We start from the raw sequence: 23,515 nt of genomic DNA on the forward strand, positions 1-23,515 counted from the left end.
GGAGGATATAATTGAAACCGATTATTCATCTTCCTTGAGGAATCCATCAGAACTCATTCCATCATGCCTTTTACACAAGAAGCCCAAATTCCCAGGTTATTATTCATCTTTTGTGTGCTCTGCTTTACACCCTCTAATGGAGCCAAGATCATGCCACCCCCTGACTTTGAAAACCTGTTCATTATATTCTTTGTAACTTAAAATCTCCAGTCAAGAGAATCCCCTCGATCAAATTCATCTTCTCTGAGTCTTCTCTGTATTTTCTTGCTATAATAGAAAACTGGTTGTCCTCCAAGTGCACTGCTTCCCTTGCAGCATTCTTTCTTTCTTTTTTTTTTTTTTTGAGACAGGGTCTCACTCCATTGTCCAGGCTGTAGTACTGTGGCATGATCTTGGCTCACTTCAACCTCCACTTCCTGGGCTCCAGTGATCTTCCTACCTCAGCCTCCCGAGCAGCTGGGACTACAGGCATGCACCATCATGCCTGACTAATTTTTGTATTTTTTTTTGTAGAGACAAGGTTTCGCCTTGTTGCCCAGGTTGGTTTAGAATTCCTGGCCTCCAGCAATCTGCCCCCTTCGGCCTCCTAAAGTGCTAGTATTACATGTGTAAGCCACTGCGCCCAGCATTTGCAACATTCTTTCTTGCATTAAGTACATTTATATCATTGCAGCCATCACCACCATCCATCTCTAGGACCTTTTCTTCTGCATCTCTCTTACCTGCTAGTTGTGTTCTCTCTCACCTGTCACATCCTATTGGACAGGGAGGGAGCAAGTGTCCTTCCCGTTAACAATTTATTGAACAACCCCAGCTTATTGAAGCGTATGCCATCAGATCAAACTGAACAGCAGACCAAACCCCTCAAAGTTATGTCACCTACAGATCCTTAGTCTCAACAACCAGATTTTATCACTTTGGTCACTAATTAAGTTTATAAAGTTAAATTCAAAGTTTAGTAAAAGTTATCTCTTTTTTCATTCTTCTGGATTAAATCTGATGGAAGAAAATATGCCAGGAAAAAAGACAAGGTGTGTTTCACTTCTCTATCCCTTGCCAAGTACTTTTTCCCAAATACTAGGTTGCTTCTGGTTCCTGCATGGTTGAAGTGTGGGTATCAGTGGCTGCAAGAGAAGCAGAAAATGTTTACTTGACAGGTGTCAATCTGAAATTGGCTCTTTAAAGCTGACTTTCTTCTTGTGAGGGGTTTCATGGCAAAATGAATGAAAAAGTTGAAAGACAACAAGAAACTGGGGAAAAAAAAAACACATTACTTCATATTATAGTATTTGGTGGAATTACCATAATATAGTTCACAGTATATTTAAGAAACTTCTTGTTGATCACATAGATATTGTTTTTAGGATTTTCTATTACAAACATAGTAGCAGTGAATGCAATTGTATCTATAACATTTTTCATTCAAATAGACTTTACTTTTTAGAGCACTTTTAGGTTCCTAGCAAAACTGTGCAGAAAGCAGAGACACTTGTCACATACGCTCTTCTCCCTGACATCACAACCTTCCCTGCTATTGACATCCCCACCAGAGTGGTACATTGGTTATAGCTGATGATATGGACATTTGTTATAACTGATACATGGAAATGTTCTTATTATCCAATGTCTATAGTTTACATTAGGGTTCACTCTCTGTGTTGTGCATTCTATGGCTTTTGACAAATGTATAACGGCAGGTATCTACCTTTAAAGTATTACACAAAATAGTTTCACTGCTCTCCAAATCCACCATGTTCCACCTATTCATCTGTCCTTCTCCCCAACCCTTGGCAACCACTAATTTTTTTTATTGTCTCCATATTTTTTCTTTTCCAGAATGTCATATATAGTTGGAGACAAAGAGTCTCACTCTATCACCCAGGCTGGAGTGCAGCGGCACAATCTCAGCTCACTGCAACCTCTGCCTGCCAGGTTCAAGTGATTCTCTTGCCTCAGCCTCCTGTAGCTGTGATTACAGGTGCACACCACCACACGTGGCTAATTTTTGTATTTTTAGAAGAGACGGGGTTTCACCATGTTGGCCAGGCTGGTCTCAAACTCCTGACCTCATGATCTGCCTGCCTTGGCCTCCCTAAGTGCTGAGAATACAGGCATGAGCCACTGCGTCTGGCTGGTATCTATACCTTTTTACAATGTGTAAAATTATGTTGCTTTCTCCACTGGTTCGCTAGACCTAGCTACTTGCCTGAAACATATCAGATTTGTTGAATAAACATTCAAGTGTATGTATGTATGTATATATGTATATGTATGTATTAGTATATATATTTTATAAGTGGAAAAATGTAGATCTAGTTTTATACCTTGAATAATAGAAATGGCTAGAAAAACATAAAATCTCAGTAAGTAGCATGTAGAAAGAATTCATTATATTTAAAAATGCATACAATTATAATGCATATTTTTGTTACTGTAGTAGAAGTTTGTTATAAAATGTAGACTAGGAACCAAAATAATGCCAAAATAATTTTTCCATAGGCTAGCTACAAAAATAGATGATTGTGTATCATTTATATACGCGGAAAACATAATGAAAACCTCCTAGAAGAGGAAATTTGTAACTGTATTTTACTAAAGCACGATATTTTGTATTTTTAGGCCCTTTGACTCTAAAAAATTTATTGCGATATGACATTTTAAAAAGGTGTTTTTTTTCCCAAGGGTGTCAGTTTATTAGGCATATGTACCCAATGTGCAGTCATGACCAGAGGGAGGTAAAGAATAATATTTATGGAGAGTAGATATTCTTACGTTTTCCCTGAACAACAAATAAAGAATGAAGAAGATTTGCTTTTATATTTTTGTGGGTGAATGGGAGTCAAATTAAGATCTCATGATTGGAGAAGAGTGATGGGAGAGAAACCATCTCTGATAGCTTAGAGATTCATCTGGTGCTACAATACACACTCCACATGAAGGCAATCATCTCAGTAATATCCAGTTTATTTAAAAGAGTAAATTATTATTCACATTTGTCAACTTAAAAATTCAGTGTACAGAGAGCCTACGACTTACTCAAGTTTCTTTACAAACTTTGGATGCTATGTTGTGAGAGTTAGCTTACAATTTTGGTTGGTGTCTTTCCTGAATTTAGTACATTAAATGAAGACACCAAGAACTACATGAGAAACAATGTATGACTCTTAAAAAGAAACTGAGTTTAATTATATCAGAGAAAAATCTGTTTAAAATAAATTCCTTTATTTAAAAAAATCCATACGATAAGATAATTTTGATATATAACTGCAACCATATTGCTTTCAGGATGAGATCTTGTTGGCTGGAATGCATCAACTATTAGATAGTCCTTGTATTCTGGGAAGATTCTTTGGCAGTTTTTGTCCCAACGGACTAGTTAGAGGGGCCTAAAGAGACAAGGTTTATTTAGGGTTTAACTGCTGAATATACAATCCAGTTTCTTTATAGGAAAACCACTGGAGTTAAAGAACTAACAGGATTTTAGGCTTGTTTATATATCTAAGAGAAGATGATAGCACCAAAATCCATAATCAACAAAGGGTAATTAAATTTCTACTTGTTTTTTTTTTTTATTTCAGCCTATGCTGTTTCCAAGGGTAACTGCTCTCTGTTTTAAAAACAAACATTGAGGCCAGTGCATTTTAAATTGCATGTAAAGTATTACTGTTAGTACAGTTAGTTATTTCTTTTTGTTCTATTTAATATTAGTTAAAATTCCAATATTTGTTAATTTTCAAGTGGGCATGTTCTTGGAGTCACTTTGCGAGTAATCAATAAGGAGATATGACAATCCATTCAGCCTTTCTTTTCTAGTTCCTCTTACACCCAGCAAAGGCTTGTCAGTACAAGAAGGTTTGGTTAGCGTACTCAGAATCGTAGGAAATTAAAACCAGAATGGCTAGCAGCTAGAGTTTGCGTAGCTGACGAATGTGTGAAACTTTTTATAGTTTTTATTGACTAGATTTTTTTTCACATTTCAAGTGAAAAAAAAAAAAAAAGCCCCACTCATCCTCCCTTGTTGCGATGAAACTACATTGGCCTATAATATCCATATATAGACTATAATATCTATATTGGCCTAGATGTTAATAAAACCTGAAAGATATTTTAAAATATTTGGTCTATTCACTGTATACCACAAAACTTAAGAGACATTTGACTCCATTATGTATGATATTTTGCTTATTATTTTTAAGGAGACTGCTGTAATGCTGAAAACCTCAAGCCATGTGTAACCCATGGGTGGCATGGTTAGGAGTGCTGCCACTCTTCATCCTGTTAACTCAGGCAGCCCTCAAACCAGCAATGCCTCCGGTGATCGACAGCCAGCCTTTCAGCATTTTCTGGGCAGCCCCAACAATGTACTGTATGCCTTTCTTCAACGTGAATATGAATCTTCAAGTATTTAACATTATATCAAATCCTTTAGAGACTCAGAGTGGGTCAAAAATTGCCATAATTTATCCAAACGAATTAGGGTATTACCCTTACTTCTCTCAAGATGGAAAATCCTTTAATGGAGGAATACCGCAGAACGTGAGCCTTTCTGAACATCTTAGGAAAGCTGCTGATGACATCGGAGAAGCAGTCCCTTGGTGGAGATCAGAAGGACTTGTTGTTATTGACTGGGAAAGTTGGAAACCCCAATGGGATAGAAATCGGGGCAGCCGAATAATATATAACAACCACTCTTTAGCCTTCACTAGAAACCATCATCCTTATTGGTCAGAAATGAAAGTGGAAACAGTTGCCCGAGAGGAATTTGAAAATGCTGGAAAAAATTTCATGAACGTTACTCTCACATTGGCTTTAGAAATGAGACCAAAATGTTTATGGGGCTTTTATCTCTACCCAGACTGCTACAATTATGATTACAGAATAAATCCAGAGACGTACACAGGTAATTGTCCGAATGATGAAATTCTCCGCAATGACCAACTCCTGTGGCTGTGGAAGAAAAGCGCAGCGCTTTATCCTTCAATATATTTGGATAAAATACTGAAGTCAAGCTTAAATGCTTTGAAATTTGTTCACTATCGGGTGAGAGAAGCCATGAGGATTGCTGAAATGGCTAGACATGACTATGTTTTGCCGGTTTTTATTTTTTCCAGACCATTTTATTTGCATAGTACTGAAGCTCTATCACAGGTAAGGAAAAGCAGTCACTCACATTTTTTTTTTTAAATGGAAATTTTGTAGAATAACTATATAAAGCCTCCACATAAATGTTTTAGGATATTTATTTTCCCTTAGCAACACAATCTTATTCTCTTTTAAGCATGTATATTTCTTCAAATGTCAACTCAGTGCTGAAAAATGTCACTGACAATTAGATGTGCACTTAACACTTTTGGATAATGATTCTTACCAGCTTAGCATTCACAGGAGTTTCCTACAGAACAGATGTTAAACTTGATTTAAATAATGTAACAGATAGAGTAATTTTAACCAGAGAGAAATTTTAGAACTAACTTATTTTTTATTTTGTGTTTGAGAAGGAGTCTCGCTCTGTCGCCCAGGCTGGAGTGCAGTGGCGCTATCTGGGCTCACTGCAAGCTCCGCCTCCCAGGTTCACGCCATTCTCCTGCCTCAGCCTTCGGAGTAGCTGGGACTTCAGGCAACCGCCACCATGCCCAGCTAATTTTTTTTGTATTTTTAGTAGAAACAGGGTTTCACCATATTAGCCAGGATTGTCTCGATCTCCTGATCCCGTGATCTGCCCGCCTCAGCCTCCCAAAGTGCTGGGATTACAGGGGTGAGCCACCACAGCCGGCGTAGAACGAACTTCTTAATATGAAAAGGCAATTTTCCAAATCAAAAACGTACAACATAGAGCTCGGGGTAAATTATTAACCAGCTACATTTCTCATTATATTGCATTTGTATGTTTTAATTAGCTAGGCTAACTGAAAAAATTACATAGATTCTCTTGATTTTGTCTTTAAGAGTCTACAGTGCAATCGAGTGGTTATTGTCAAGGCATTAAAACTGGTTTATATAAGGAGACAGATACTGTCTTTAGACTGAACACAAAGCTGGAAGCCTACAGATGTGGGGATGAGCTTGTTTAGAAGATAATAAGTTTGAAGACATGGCAAGTGTTCAAACTTGAACTAGATTGTCACATAGGACATTATCGTAAGGATTCAATCATTGGTTGGGTGGCTAGATAAGAAAACCTTCAAATCTCCATCCACACCTGACAGCCAACAATTCTTTATGGCAGTACCCAACACAGAAGCAAAGCTGTTGTATAGACAATACACAGCTTTCGTAGACCACTTAGGTTTGAGATAAGGCCATTTAAAACCATTGAAAAGCAGTAGCAATTCTTCCTAAATATTTCAGAATAAAATCCAAATATTATTAATTAGACTTGACATTGCAGGATTACTCAGTATCATTCAATAAATTTAGAAGGAAAAGAATCATAGCATTATGACAAAAATTTGGAAGAATCTCATGGGCACTTAACCCATCTCCTACCTAAATAAAAACGCTTTCTCATCCTGCCTCTACTTTAACACTTTTTGATGGGGGCGCTTCTTACATTAGAAGGAAAACTGCCGTCTGGGGGAAATATTAATTCCTAGAAAGTTTTTGAGTATATTTAATCTACTTTGCCTCCAGTAATTTCATACCACTAGTTCTAATTCTACCTTCTGGTGCAACATAGAATACATCAAATCCTTCTTTCAAAAGCCAGTTGTCCAGGTATTTTAGGATATCAGTCATGCCTACCAAAGTCTTCTTGCTAAGATATTCCTCAAGTGATGCCAGCTTTCTCAAATCATTTTACGTTCTTAAATCCTTTTCAGAAAAAAACCTGAGTTATATTTATTCATTCAGAAATTCTTGAGTGCCTACATTGTGTCAGGAATTACATGTTATTGGTAATAACAGTAGAAAATAATAATAATTCATGCAGTCAAAGAGTTCACCTTGAGAGAAAACGGGAGAATGAGATGAGACACATTTTCATAAAAGCTTTTCATTGCTTTCCTATTTTTTGTGCTTTTAGGCTTTTTAATCTTTTTTATTTTTAATTTTTGTGGGTACATTAGACTTTTAAAGTAAATTATAGGTTAAGTATCACCTCTGAGCTCTACTTTAGACATCAATAGACTGCATTCTTCACTCACCAAAATATATAGAATCACCTGAGCATTATATTGAATTGTTTTAATGCTTTCCTATTGCCTTCCATGTATCACATATCAAAAAACAGTATGGGTTTTTCTCACCTTTCGTCTAAGTAACATAACTTTCCAATGCATGTTTTAAAAACCAGTTCTGGTTGGTATTTGCCTTCAGGAGTGTCTCAATTAAAATAAGTGACTACATTTAGGTTTAAGGAATGTGATACTAGTCAGTATAACGGAAGAAAGATTTCATTTCTTATTGTATTACTTAGACAAATTGCAGAACATAAATACCAGTATTGCTGAAACCTTCCTACCACGCAGGAAAGCTTACAGTGGTGTGACAATTGACTCATTGCAGTCTGTGAGCACTCCACCTTTGCACTGGATCTCTGACTCTCCATACCTTGTAGGGGAGAAAAGAATGCAGATTGCTCCATCTGTCATCCCCTTTATCTCCCATCTCTCCCTATTTCCTACTTCTTTGCTCTTGGCCTATATTCATTAGCATAACATCCTCAGTTTCTTATCTTGGTGAACTGTAATCTACATAGTCACCCAATTTGAAAGTCACTTGGCTGCCTCCCTTCTCCTCTTTTCATTATCCAATAGGTAACTAAAACTTACCCATCTTTATTTCCAAATAACTCTTCAATCTGTTCCCTCTGCTTTACAAGGACTGACACTACCTTTGTTGAGGCATCATCATTTCTCACCGAACTATTTCTATCACCTCCTAATTGGTGTTCCTGCCTGTACTATCTTGACCTTCCCCTCCAATGCATTCCTTTCTTTTTTTTGAGATGGAGTCTCGCTCTGTCACTCAGGCTGGAGTGCAATGGTGCGATCTCAGCTCACTGCAAGCTCCGCCTCCCTGGTTCCAGTGATTCTCCTGCCTCAGCCTCCCAAGTAGCTGGGATTACAGGCGTGTGCCACCACGCTGGCTAATTTTTGTATTTTTAGTAGAGATGGGGTTTCACGATGTTGATCAGGCTGGTCTCGAACTCCTGACCTCAGGTGATCCACCCATCTCAGCCTCCCAAAGTGTTGGGATTACCCACCATGCCGGGCCTCCAATGCATTCTTTATATGCAAAAAGAAAAAAGAATCAAAGTTGCAAGTTTGTGTCTTTCCAGCACTAAATTTTTGCATTTATTTAGTTATTTGAGATGGAGTCTCACTCTGTCACCCAGGCTGGAGTTCAGTGGCAGGATCTTGGCTCACTGCAGCCTCTGCCTCCTGAATTCAGGAGACTCTCCTGCCTCAGCCTTCCAAGTAGCTGGGATTACAGGCAAGCACCACCATGACTGGCTATTTTTGTATTTTTAGTAAAGGTAGGGTTTCACCGTGTTGCCCAGCCTGGTCTCGAACTACTCACCTCAAGTGATCTGTCTGCCTTGGGCTTCCAAAGTGCTGAGATTACAGGCGTGAGCCACTGCGCCTGGCCAGTTGTCTTAACACTTTAAAACAGCATTTTTATGTTTGTATTTGGATTCTGTTTATACATAGAAATTCATATGTTCTTACTTACCAAATTCTGTACGCTTTACCACAAGGAAGTGCTGGGAGTTCTCCGGATGGACGGTGATTTTGCCTGGATCTGAGTCTCTGCTCTTATTCTCCCTTGTGGATATAAAACTCTGCTCTCTCTAGACTGTCTTGTGAATTCATACTCATTCTCAAGAGTCTACTGATTCTCATTCCCAAGAGTCATCTGAAATTTAACCTGTTCAAGGAAGCCTTCCCAGACTCTTCCATGAAGTATTAGGCACTTCTAATTTATATGTGCCTTGTGAGTACTACTAATATGAAAATTATCTTATTATATTGTAGTCACTTGTTTATATGTCTGTCTCAACCATTAGACTAAAAAGCATTCCTTCAAGAACAGGAATTGAAATCTATTTCACTTTTATATTCTCGGTGTTTAGAATATTGCCTGGAACATTGCAAATATTTCTCAAGTAAATGTAAGAATCCAAGGCAGTAATCACCTTTTCCAATTCTTCTATAGTCTTTTGTTTTATTTTTTTGTATGATAGCTTTATTTAAAAGACATGCTTTTTTTCTGTGTATTAAAATTTATATTTTAATCAACACATACAATTGTAGTATGTATTTATCATATACAATATGTTTTGAGGTACATAGACATTGTAGAAAGGTTAAATCTAGCTAATTAACAAATTCATGACCTCACAGTTATTTTTAAGAACACTTAATATCCACTCTCTTAGCATTTTTCAAGACTACAATATATTGTCATTACCTATAGACACCATGCTATACAATAGATCTCTTGAAATTATTCCTCCTATCTAATTGTAATTATATGTTATTTAACCAACATCTCCTCAATCCCCTCTCCCTCCTAACCACCTCAGCCTCGGGTAATCACCATTCTACTCCCTACTTCCGTGAGATCAACTTTTTCAGATTCTATCTGAGATCATGCAGTATTTACCCTGTGGTATAGTCCTTTGTTTTAGAAACAAAGATATCGTTATTAATGTGTTCCTTTCCACAGTTGAGGGGTTTAGTCTTATTATTGCATTATCAGTGACAAAATTTGACTTGGTGGAAACTACTCCTGATACCTCTCTTTTCCAGGAGGACTTAGTGCATACAATTGGCGAAAGTGCTGCATTGGGGGCAGCGGGAGTAATATTGTGGGGAGGATATGAATATTCTGCTTCAAAGGTAAGCAATGATTTCTCTGTCAGCAACTTGAATACACTTTTGAGATTGGTTAAAAAAAAATTTTTTTTTTGCATCAGAGTCAAATGGTTGCTGATTATCTGCTTACATGACCTTAGTGAAATTCAAAAAGTACAGGCTCTAACATTGAGCATCTACTCCATACCAGCCATTGTGGTTAGTAGAAGGGTAGAAAGAGCGCAATCATTCTAATCAGGCAGCTAAGTGAGAAACTGATGTTTATGTCCTAGGGGTGTAATTTTGAGCATGTTAATTAACATTTCTGAGTCTCAGCTTCTCCAACTAAAAAACTGGACTAAAATAAAACCTCCTCTGCAGGATTTTGGTAGATTACATGGCATAATATATATGTGACAAACAAAAAATAATAAATTTTAAAAATGAAAAATTATTTCATTTGCACTAAGGAGGGCAGATGCTCCAAAAATGATAAATAATTTTTTCTTTCTTTTTTTTTTTTTTTTTGGTGAGACAGTCTCACTCTGTCACCCAGACTGGAGTGCAGTCGCGCAATTTCGGCTCACTGCAACCCCTGCCTCCCAGGTACAAGGGATTCTTGTGACTCAGCCTCTTGACTAGCTGGGACTACAGGCATGTGCCACCATGCCTGGCTTATTTTTTGTATTTTTAGTAGAGTCATGGTTTTGTTATGTTGGCCAGGCTGGTCTCAAACTCCTGGCCTCAAGCTATCAGCCCACCTCGGCCTCCTAAAGTCTTGGGATTACAGGCGTGAGCCACCGTACCCGGCCCCAAAATGATTATTTACTTTGCTGATTACCTGTTATAGAAATGCATGTGGGAGAAAAATCTATTTGTATATAAAGATTCATTAACAATCTACTCTGTTCTGGCTGGGCGCGTTGGCACACGCCTGTAATCCCAGCACTTTGGGAGGCGCAGGCGGGTGGATCACCTGAGGTCGGGAGTTTGCGACTAGCCTGACCAACATGGACAAACTCCGTCTCTACTAAATATACAAAATTAGCTGGGTATAGTGGCGCATGCCTGTAATCCCAGCTACTCAAGAGGCTGAGGCAGGAGAATCACTTGAACCCGGGAGGCAGAGGTTGCCCTGAGCCGAGATCACGCCATTGCGCTCTCAGTTTGGGCAACAAGAGTGAAACTCCATCTCAAAAAAAAAAAAAAAAAAAAAAAAAAAAAAAAAAAAAAAAAAAAAATTAACAATCTATTCTGTTCTTTTGTTATAAGAATACTTAATATGAAATCTACCCTCTTAAATTTTGGATTGCTTAATACATTATTAACTATAGACACTATGTTGTACAGGAGATCTCTCGAACTTATTTATCTAGCGGAACTGAACTAGCATATCTCTAACTTATTTATCTAGCATAACTGAAAAGTTGCAACCTTTAAATAACAACTTCCCATTTCTCCCACCCTCAGCCCCTTACAACTATTACTGTATTCTCTGATTCTACGAGTTTACTATTTTAGATACCTCCTAAGTACAATCATGTAGCATTTGTCCTTCTGTGACTGCCTTAGTTCACATAGAGTAATGCCCCCCCAGGTTCATCTGGTTGTTATAAAGGACATTATTTCCTTCTTTTTAAAAGGCTGACTACTATTTCAGTGTATGTATATAGTGAATTATCTTTATTCATTTATCTGTCAACAGGCACTTGGATTGTTTCCATTTCTTGGCTACTGTGAATAGTGCTGCAATATACATAGGAATGCAGACATCTCTTTGAGATTGCAATTTCACTTCTTTTATATATCCAGAAGTGTATATGCATATATACTGAATCACATAGTAGTTATAGTTAGAATTTTTTGAGGAATTTCCATACTGTTTTCCATAGCTGTTGTACCATTTAACATTCCCATCAACAGGATTTGGGGGTTCCCACTTCTCTACAACTTCAACACTTGCTATCTTTTATTTTTTAAATTATACCCATCCTAACAGGTGTGAGGTGACAGCTCATTGTTTTGATTTATATTTCCCCAATAATTAATGATTTTGAGCATCTTTTCGTATACCTGTTAGCTCTTTGTATGTCTTCTTTGGAGAAATGTTTGTTCAGGTCCTTTGCTTAATTTTTGATTGGGTTATTTGGATTTTTTGCTGAGTCATAGAAGTTCCTTATATATTTTGGATATTGACCTCTATCAGATATATGGTTTGGAAATATTTCTACTATTCTATAGGTTATCTCTTCACACTGCTGTTTCTTTTGCTGTGCAAAAGCTTTTCAGTTTGATGCATCCCATTTGTCCATGTTTGTTTTTGTTGCCTGTCCTTTTGGTGTCATGTCTAAGAAATAATTGCCAAGACCAGTGTCAAGAAGCGTTCCCCGTGTGTTTTCTTTTAGGCATTTTAGAGTATTCGGTCTAATGTTAAGTAAGTCTTTAGTCCAGTTGGAATTGACTTTTGTGTGTGGTGTAAGATAGGGATCCAATTTCGTTTCTGGGCATACGGATATCTAGTTTTCCCAGCTCCATCTGTTGAAGAGACTATCTTTTCTCTGTTGTGTTCTTGGCACTCTTGTCAAACATCAGTTGATCATATATGTGTGGGTTTACTTCTGGCCTCTCTATTCTGTTCCTGTGACTTGTGACTTGTATATCTTCCTTTATACCAGTAACATAGTGTTTTATTTATTGTAGAATTGTAATGTATTTTTAAATGAGGAAATGTGAAACCTCCAGTTTTGTTCTTTCTGAAGGTTACTTTGGCTCTTCTGGGCCTTTTGTGGTTCCATATAAAGTTTAGTTTTTTGTTTTCTATTTCTGTAAAAATTGCCATTGGGATTTTGATGGGGATAGCATCGAACTTGCAGATCAGTTTGGGCAGTGTGGACATTTTAACAACATTAAGTTTTTCTGTCCATAAACATAAGTTATCTTTTATTTATGTCTCCTTTAACGCCTTTTATCAATATTATGTAGTTTTCGATGTACAAGTTTTTCACTTTTTTGGTTAAGTTTATTCCTAAGGATTTTATTATTTTTAATGGTATTGTAAATGGAATTGTTTTCTTAGTTTCCTTTTCAGATGGCTCACTATTAATGAATAGAAATTCAATTAATTTGTATATGTTGGTTTTGTATACTGCAACCTTACTGAATTTCTTTATTACTTATGACATTTTTTTGTAGTTTTTAGGATTTTCTATATATAGAATTATATCATCTGCAACAAGGATAGTTTTAAATTCAGATTCATTTTTATTTCTTGCTTAATTGCTCTAGCTGGGACTTCTAGTACTATGTTGAATAGAAGTGGTCAGAGTTGGCTGGATGAGATGGCTCATACCTATAATCCCAGTACTTTGGGAAGCTGAGGCAGGAAGGTTGCTTGAGGCCATGAGTTCAAACCCAGCCTGGGCAACAAAATGAGACACCATCTCTACAAATAGTAAAAAAGAAAAAACTAGCCAGGTGTGTTGGTGTGTGCTTGTAGTCCTAGCTTCTCAGGAGGCTACAGCAGGAGAATGACTTGAACCTAGGATTTCAAAGCTGTAATGGACTATGATTGTGCTACTGCACTTCAGCCTGGGTGACAGGCTCCATCTCTTAAAGGAAAATAATTAAACTAAAATGAATAAAAGAGAAATGATTAGAGTGAGTATCCTTGTGTTATTTCTGATCTTAGAGAAAAAGCTTCAACTTTTCATCATTGACTATGATGTTAGCTATGGGCTGGTCATATATGGCCTTTATATGTTGTGATACATTCTTTCTATACCTATTGTTGTAAGAGTTTTTACTGTGAAGGGGTGTTAAATTTTTAAAAAATGCTTTTTCTGCATCTAGTAAGATGGTCATATGATTTTTATTTTTCTTACTGTTTATGTAGTATATCACATTTTTATAAATTATATGTAAAGTTCCTGTCTTTTTTTAACCACATTACATATAAATGGTTTAACAGGTTTCTCCTAATTGAAGCATGTATTTGGGATGGTCTGATTAAATCCAAGCTGTCACATAGACAAAATTCTCTTTTAGATTCCTGATGTGAATCTTTAAATACAGATCATCTTTCCTTAGAGCAGCTGAAATAGTCATGGAATCACATCCAAAAGGCTGACAAATCCAACTCTAGAAGCAATAATTAAGGTTGATATAATCAAAACTTTCATAGTAAAATAGAAGAGGAGGTAGTGAGATGGAGAGACAATGGGTTATAAAGAATCTGGCTTTTCCCAAAGAGAGATCTGGCCTTTGTCCTTGGTTTCTGGGTGGTAATCTGGGAATATCTTTGTTTAGGGTGGATATAATCACACCTAATAGTTTTATGATGAGGGCTGACCATGCCTCAAGAACCAACCATTTCACAAAGGGTGAAACAATGGGTAGATGCTTCAAGCTATGCATTATCAATGAATTGGAGACTGAGTTCAACCACTTAATCAATCAATCAATCATGACTCTTCTTTTTTTGATTAGTTAGGCTTGTCAGATATAAGTGTTTGATGGTTTTCTTTTTTTGAAGACCCACTCTTTATCAATTCAATTTTCTAATTCAAAAATTTATACTTTTATCTTTATTATTTCTTTTCATGAGATTGCTTTCTAAAAAATTATTTTTCTAAGTTCTTGAATTGAATGCTTGTTTAATTTATTATTTTATTCCTCTATGTTAAATAATCAAAGCTGTTGCAATAAAAAGTATTACTTTTGAATCTAGTATTAGCATGCTTTAAAATGTTAGGACATTTCTTTCAGATCCAAAGACAGAGTAGAGGATAAACTTCCACAAAAAGGTGCACATTTCTTTGGATAAAGATTTAAAATTAGAAGCTAATTTCAGAAATTTAGTGAATGCTCCAGATACACCGAAAGTCAAGAAAGTTTGCCATAATAGGTAGAATATCACTTGCTGGGTTCTAGGAAATTGGTGACCAGCTTCTGATAATAGACAGAGATAGGAAATGCACTGATTCAATGAAGCAGGTAGCCACTAAGGTGGAGCTTCTAAAAGTGGAAAAGTGACTGAGAAGATGCAGAAAGTTGAGGGAATAGGAAGCATAGAAAAAAGCTTAAGTGGAAAGCGTGCCACTCAGCACCCCATCAGCTACTAGTGCACACTGCTGTATAGCTGAATGGGAGTCCAGGTGAAAGCCAATGCCAAAATGCCTTGTTTCTGGTTTGATAATTGGATCACCCAGTAAACAAAAGCACTTATGACTAGGCATTGACATTGAAAATTACTTTGGATGTATTAACGTATTTTAACATGTAGTATTCCAGTTGTTTTTATTTTTCTAATTAATTTGAAATTGTAATTTAAAAGATTTCCTTTTGGACCAAATTGCTACTTGGGAGGGTATTTTTAATCTGTAAAAAACTAGGATTTTTGTGTCTACTTCTTTTATTGTTGATTCTTATTTTACTTAATTATAGAGAGAAACATATGTATGCTTACTGTATTTAGAACAGATTGTGTGAGACTAGTTGGGAGGTAATCATCCAGGCGAGAGCTATTAGTGACCTGAAACAGAATGGTAGCAAGGGTTGAATTCAGGATATATTTTGAAGGTAGACTGAAAAGGACTTGCTGATGGATTAACTGTAAGCGGGAAAAGGAGTGACGAATAACTCCAAGGTTTTGCTCCTGAGGCACTGGAAAGAGGAAGTTGGCTTATGCTGAGATGGGGAACTCTGGGAAGAGGGTCAGTAGATTATGTTGGAGTACGTTAAGTTTGAAATGCTTGTAAGACATCCAGGCAGAGATGTCAAGTAAGTAGGTGGGTACACAATCAATTCAGGGATAAGGTCTGGGTGATACATATTTGGGGATTGTATTTAAAGTAATGAGATGGGATGAGTTTATTCAGTGAAATAGTACAGCTATAGAAGAGAAGAGGTCTAAGATTTAAGCCAGGGGCACTCCAGTGTTAAATGTAGGAAAGATGAACAGGAGCCAGTAAAGAAGACTGAGAAGGGACATCTAGTGAGGTTGGGGACAAAACAGGGATGTGATCTTCTGGAAGCAAGGAGGACGGCTGTGACAGAACAGGGAATGCCCAAGTTGAAGTTGATTATATTTGCCAGTGTTCTATGTTGTCTTCGTTTGACTCCTCCTGACCTCTGTCTTTCTTGGTTGCTTTTTCATCCTTCCTCTTTTTTCCTTCCCAGCCTCCCTTTTCTCTTCTTTCCTTTGCTTCAATTGTTTGATGTTTTATTTTACTGTGTCTTTCTTAGAAACCTCCTCAGATGCCTCAGACAAGGAGTCTTGTCCTGACTAAAAACAGCGTGTGTTTCTAAATATAGTATGAGACTGCCGCAGATTGAATGTGTCTGTAACAAATAATATTGCTTACATGATCTTCAGAATTTACTATTGCCAAAGTGCTGGCCTTGTTCAACTACCTGTCAATTAAGAGCTTTATTCTGCCTTATGACTTTCAATTTGAATCTCCCAAATCTTTACCAGATGGAGTCACAGTTCTGGGGCCTCCTCTCACTGAGAAAATATCCCACTGTTCTAAGCTTAATTGGTTTTAAATTATGCATGAGTTTAAATATTGATAAAATAAATAATTAAATGCTAATAGAAAACTCAATTTATGTTACTAATTAATTTACTAGAATTTTTCCATGGTCCTACCTGTGTGGATCAAGGCAGACATTTATCAAGATTCCAGCCAGGCTCTTCTGGGTTAGCTGATAACATCATTTCAATTAGGTTTGCCCATCCTAACTGCACAATATGATCATTAATGTACAGAAATGTGTCCTAAAGTTAAAGCCCAATTCTGTGGACACATCAATGAAATACCCAATGGTAGACTTGTGGGAAGACATTCTTACCTACTATCATTGGACCCTATATACAATGTACAAGTAACACTAGCATTTTGTGTAAATAATGATCTTTTATATTCTACGTCCTAAAAACTGACTGATGGACAAGTAAAGTATGTTATATTTATATTATGAAATACTAAACAGCAATTAAAATGAAATAATGCTACATGCATCAACATAAAAAATGGAAAATGTTAAGTTCAAAAAGCGAGTTGCAAAAATATCCTACATGATATATGTATGTAAATGATTCAAAAGCACAAAATAATACCCCCTCTTGTTCATAATTACACACACACACACACACACACACACACACCCCTAGTAAAGTTATAAAAATGTGGATGAGAACTCATCAACTTTAGGAGAATTATCTCATTAGAGGTAGAGAGAAGAATAGGATGACTTGGTAGTTTTTGAAAAATCTGACCTAATGTTAAAATATATTGAGTATCAGCATTGAAAATGTTTCACAAGTGAAGTTAAATTTTAACAAACCATCCCCATATTAATGATATCTTTTAAAAGTATTACTACAAATATGTCTTTACATTAAGGACCAGTCTCTACTGGGACACTGTGAGATCATCTTCACCTAGAAATGATATGAATTTGGTTGGTTCATAGTCTTCCCAATTGAAGGCATGGCTCATGCTCACATGACCCTATAAAGGCTTGTCCCTCCTTTAAATAGCTAATCCACAGAAATGCTCTTCCTCCTCAGCCTTACCAAATGCAAAACTTCAGGCATTAATACTGCCTGGATAATGGAAGCACACTTTGAGAGTGCTTTAAGTAGATTTCTGTTTTTCCTACAGGAGAACTGCTTATCTATGCAACAATCTATCCGAGGGCCTTTGGGCCGTTATGCTGTGAATGTGACATCGGCAGCCAAGCTCTGCAGTCAGAGTCTATGTAACAATCATGGAAGATGTATTCGAAAAACACCTGAGTCCTCCTTCTATCTGCATATGCCTGAAAGCAGTGGTAAGAAATATGTTCTAAACAAGAGTTTCAGATTCATCATTTCTGAACACAATAAACAGAAGACAATAACAGCCATGAAGAATGGATTTGTGTGTCACTGCTATTACGGCTGGCATGGACCATCTTGTCAGGATCACTCTTCAGATCTCCTAAGAGAGATGAATAAGGCTCCTACTGTTAACTTCAATTTATTAGTTTTTCTCAGTATGGCTTTTCCTGTGATCCTGCTAAAAATTTTTTTAGCCCTTACTACAATGCCAGTTTTTCCTTGAAATACTAAACAGTAGCAAGTGTTGATTTTTTTCAACCTCAAACCTCTCCCAAAATATGTATTGACTTTAAAGTAAAAAATAAAAATAAAAAAGGTAGTCATTGATGCCATTCATTGAAATAGCAATTATTTACTGGGTGTTTACCTCATGCAAGGCAATAGGGAAAATAAATTGAATATACCTGCTCTCAGGGAGCTTAAATACTTGTGGGAAAATGAACAATGATAAATAAGCAATAACCAAGTCTGGACACCATAGCAATATCCCATCTCTACAAAAAATGTAAAAAATAGCTGAGTGTGGTGGTGTAGACTGTAGTCCCAGCTACTTTGCAGGCTGAGGTGGGAGGATCATTGAGCCCAGGAGTTCAAAGCTGTGGGGAGCTACGATTGTGTGACTGCACTCTAGTCTGAGTGACAAAGTGAGACCCTGTCTCAAAAAAAATTTTTTTTAACCCAATACACTAACAAACACACATATATTTGGTGGTTGCAAGTGCTCTGGAGAATAATAATGAGGGGTAAAAGGATTAGGGAGTTTGAGGGAACACTGGAAATATAAGAGAGTCAAAGCCTCTCTGATGGGATATCTTGAAGGCAGGAGCAGTCACAAATATATCCTAGGAAATACATTCTTGGAATAGGGAATAGCAGATGCAAAAGCAAATCGCTGTTTGCACTCCAGTAATTGGGGATCCCTAAATATTATAAGTGATCACAGGATGCTAAGTTATATGGGTGAAAGCGAACCTATATGAATGCTGTGGGGGGTTCAACTTTACCCAAGTATCACCAGCACCCTTGGAAATTCATATAGCAATCATCAATATCAGAAGATAAATTGTATTAGACTCCCATAAAATAGAATTTATATGAGAAATCCTTTTATGTGATACTTGTTGGTCTGTATCTAAGTACTGTATCTAAGTAATTCATCAGTTTTCAATGCATGTAGTTCACGTGGTCACTTAACTGATCTGGTTGTAATCCAGATCATCTTCTATCATAAAGACTCAAAAGATACTATAATGTCCCCAATGCTATTTCTCCCCTTGGTTTAGGGAAGATATTTCCCAGTCTGAGGCCTTCCAAATATTGCACATCCACATATATTTCATACTGGCATACATATAGAGCTTTGATAGGCAGATCACACTTGAACTCCTATTTTGATTCATTTGCTGGTACATTCATTCATTATTCATTCATTTTTTGGGGAGAAGTAAAAGTTTAAGGGGCAGTGAAATATAGTAAACTCAATTGTGGGCTATTTGATAACTTTTCCTATTTTATTGGTGTCCTGCTCCAGTAAGGCTGTACTTTGAGTAATTAGATTCTTGTGCCTAGGCATGACATAATTTTTACAATGAGTAAAGTTGGTATTGAGACTTTATAAGAGAAAAAAAAAATAGCTGCTTTTATCCTTACAGTGATGATAAGTTCTTCAACAATTATTATGTCAGGGTTTTGATATTCAATGAACTCGAATAAGGCAGGCAATATTAATAATATTATTAACATCTTGAAGATGAAGAAAATAAGAAAAGAATGAGAGGCATAGCCAATTTTGTCCAACAGTCAATGAATACCTCAAAGACAGGATACATATCAGGCCACTGTTTAACCTTACAGTGCCTTCAAAATAATCAGGGCATAAGAAGATTCAAGGTAGATGAAAGAAAAAGAGACAATACACATAAATACATAGAAAAAATTAGGAAACACTGCAATCCTATTACCCATAGATAATCATTTAACTTTTTCTAAATAAGAAAAGATTATTGAATTTTATTTTACTGAATTTTAATAGCAAGCGAAATAAACTAAAACCAAAGAAACTGCCACACTTATTGCAATGGAGTCTTCAAAATTTGTAAAAAAAAAAAAAAAATCTTCTCAAGTTAAAAACGGATCATGAAAAGCATTCAGGTTTTGTTGTAGCTTATTTTAACTTGAATAATTTTGGACTTCCAGACTATAATACTTTGTCAGTGGTCTCATAAAAATGAGTGTCATCAATTATGTCTTATGCTAAGACAAATTTTTTTTTCTAAAATAAAAAAAATTAAAATTTAAACTCTTCCTATGCCTATGATAATTTTTCAAGAGAAATTAGTAAAAGGTACACCTGTAAGCAAAATATCATCTTATAAATACCACAACTCACTTTAACAAATAAAACCTATCTTCTAAGATGATAGGTAATGTCTATCACAAACACAAAGAGGGCTTATTTCTGTCCCAAATTACCTGAAAAATGACACTTTTGTCTGCTCTTTAGGGCAGTATTGTTTCTTATCTCCCATTACTGTTAAAAAAATAAAAACAAAAAACACAGCACTCTTTATCTGGACGTAAACTTTTTCATGGGACACTTGTTTTTCCCAGTCTCTTACTGTTCCATGTGACCCACAATTTTTTGAATCGGAAGGAACTTATGTCTTCATTTCACAAGCAGTATGTTATAATCAGTCTTTCTGGTCTTTAGTAGATTCATGTCATGGCTATTTTTATATTGGAGACATTCTTTACAAAGTCTTTTGACTTTATCTTCTAATTTAGACTCTCATCTTTGTCTCAAGATAGTTTGCTTTCAATTTTTTTTTTCAAATAGTTAGCTAATTTTCACTGTTCAGTTATAAAATGACTATTAGATAGATCTTGGATTTTTTACATCTGAACCCTGTGTTGCTTTCCTCTCACATTTCTAAGTCTTTGTCTTTTTTGCCTTGTAGTATGGATTTGCTCACCTCTTTTTCTAGAATACTAGTTTCTTCTGCACTTGCAATGGTTTGGCTATGATTTATTAGTCCCCACCAAAACTCACGTTGAAATTTGATCCCAAATGTGGTGGTATTGGGAGGTGACACCTAATGGGAGGTGTTTGGATCACGGAAATGGATCCCTCATAAATGGCTTAGTGGCATTGTTGTGGTACTGAGTTCTTGCTCTGGCAAGACTGGATTAGTTCTCATGGGAGTGAATGAGTTCCCTTGACTATGGGTTGTTTTAAAGCCAGGCTACCCCTTGAGTTTTGCCTCTTCATACATGTCTCCTTCCCCTTTGACCTTCTCTGCCATGTTATAATGCAGCATGAAAGCCCTCACCAGAAGCCAGGGCCATGATCTTGAGCTTCCTAGCCTGTATCTTTTCTTTATAAATTACCCAGCCTCGGGTATTTGACTATAGCAATGCTAAATGAACTGAGACACCACCATATTTTGATATTTGTTTTAATTTCAAAGAACCCTTTTTCTGTGTGTGTAATATGATTGCTCCTTTGTTATAGTACTCTTATTTTGGTTTCGTTCAACAGCTTCTTAAATCTCTCTGAGGCTGTTAATTAGATTTTTGAAAATTGTTTCTATTGTTACACATTTTATTCTATTCCATTTCCTTTGAGAATAGAATGTTCCCTTTGTTAATTTCCTTTATACTTTTGGTCTGTATCAAATGTTTTGTGATCTTGTGATCTTTGGTCATCCATTTATATTTATAAAGGACCAGAGTAATTGAAAAATCTGTCATAGGGATTTTTGCACCCCCCACCACCCATGCATTTGTTGGGCATATTTACTCAACAGATTATTTCATTGAATGAAAGGATGGACAGTAGATTCTGAAAGTGGTTGGGACATACTGACAAGTAAGAGTGCATCTGTAGCAGATGAGTAGAAACCAGGCAGGTTAGTAGAAACCCCCATAATTATTATCAAAATAAGTAGAAAATTATCATGGAAAAGGAGTGTAATTCTTTCCTGGGTTGAGCAGCCTATCCTTTTTTTTTTTTCCCTTCCATGCCCACTGGAAAGATCTAGATATATTCATTTTAGGTCTGCTTTTATATTTGGTTCAACATACAAATTCTGAACCTGTGTAGGAAGAGCTTTCTCTTTACTTAAATGTCTTGGAGGTCAAATGTCTCTACTGCTTGCAGTACATGCTCTGGTAAGTTAAATGGTCGAACTGGTTCTGCCATGTTGAAATAAATATTTTCCTTGATCTGATAATTTGGCCTCCACCCATTTCCGTTTTTTGAATATTAGAGCTTCTCTTTCTAATGGAGGGAGCAGCTCATAGAGCTAAAGTAACTTTCTCTTTCTTAATTTTTTTTTAAAATTTCCATAGGTTTTTGAGGAACAGGTGGTATTTGGTTACATGAGTTAAGTTCTTTAGTGGTGACTTGTGAGATTTTGGTGCTCCCATCACCCGAGCTGTAATCACTGAACCCAATTTGTATTCTTTTTTTTTTTTTTTGAGACGGAGTCTCGCTCTGCCTCTCAGGCTGGAGTGCAGTGGCGCCATCTAGGCTCACTGCAAGCTCACCTCCTGGGATCACATCATTCTCTTGCCTCAGCCTCGCCAGTAACTGGGACTACGGGCGCCCGCCACCATGCCCAGTTAATTTTTTTGTATTTTTAGTAGAGATGGGATTTCATCGTGTTAGCCAGGATGGTCTCAATCTACTGACCTGGTGATCTGCCCTGCCTCGTCCTCCCAAAGTGCTGGGATTACAGGTGTGAGCCACCATGCCAAGCCTATTGTGTCATTCTTATAACTTTGCATACTCATAGCTCAGTTCCCACTTATGAATGAGAACATACATGTTTGTCTTTCCATTCCTGAGTTATTTCACTTAGAATAATAGTCTCTAATCCCATCCAGGTTGTTGCGAATGCCATTAGTTCTTTCCTTTTCAAGGCTGAGTATTCTGTCATATATAAATACCACAATTTCTTTATCTACTTGTTGGTTGATGGGCTTTTGGGTTGGTTCCACATATTTGCAACTGTGAATTGTGCTCCCCTAAATATACACGTGCAATGACTTCTTTTCTTCTGGGTAGATCCCCAGTGTTGGGGTTGCTGGATCAAATGGTAGTTCTACTTTTGTTCTTTAAGGAATCTCCACACTGCTTTCCATAGTGGTTGTACTAGGTTACCACCAGCAGTATAGAAGTGTTCCCTTTCACTACATCCACATGGACCTCCATTATTTTTTGATTTTGGCCATTCTTGCAGGAGTAAGGTGGTATCACATAGTGGTTTTGATTTGCATTTCCCTCATCGTTAGTGATATTGAACATTTTTTCATATGTTTGATGGCCCGTGTATATCTTCTTTTGAAAGAAGATAGAGATGTCTATTCATGTCATTAGCCCACTTTTTGATGAGATTTTTTTTTCTTGCTAATTTTTTTGAGTTTGTTGTAGATTCTGGATATTAGTCCTTTGTCTGATGTATAGATTTTTAAAATTTTCTCCCACTCTGTGGGTTGTCTTTTTACTCTGCTGACTGTTCCTTTTGCCACACAAAAGCTCTTTAGTTTAATTAAGTTCCACCTATTTATCTTTGTTTTTTTATTGCATTTGCTTTTGGGTTCTTGGTCATGAAATCCTTGCCTAAGTCAATGTCTAGGAGGATTTTTCCAATGTTATCTTCTGGAATTTTTATAGTTTCACATCTTAGATTTAAGTCCTTGATTCATCTTGAGTTGATTTTTGTATAATGTGAGAGATGAGGATACGGTTTTATTTTCCTACTTGTGACTTGCCAATTATCCCAGCATCATTTGTTGAAAAGAATGTCCTTTCCCCACTTCATGTTTTTGT

At 36.6% G+C, this 23,515-nt stretch overlaps 1 protein-coding gene across 1 annotated transcript; it reads left to right on the forward strand.

Moving 5' to 3' along the window:
* The first annotated feature begins 4,225 nt into the window (after positions 1-4,225).
* LOC102119956 (hyaluronidase-1-like) lies at positions 4,226-17,905 on the forward strand. Its single transcript, XM_005550647.4, has 3 exons — positions 4,226-5,148; positions 9,753-9,842; positions 17,465-17,905. Exons 1-3 carry the CDS (start codon positions 4,228-4,230, stop codon positions 17,903-17,905), a joined length of 1,452 nt encoding a protein of 483 aa, XP_005550704.3. The 5' UTR covers positions 4,226-4,227.
* The last annotated feature ends 5,610 nt before the right edge of the window (positions 17,906-23,515 follow it).

Source organism: Macaca fascicularis, chromosome 3 (genome assembly GCF_037993035.2).
Source record: "Macaca fascicularis isolate 582-1 chromosome 3, T2T-MFA8v1.1".
In the NCBI taxonomy this organism is placed as follows: domain Eukaryota; kingdom Metazoa; phylum Chordata; class Mammalia; order Primates; family Cercopithecidae; genus Macaca; species Macaca fascicularis.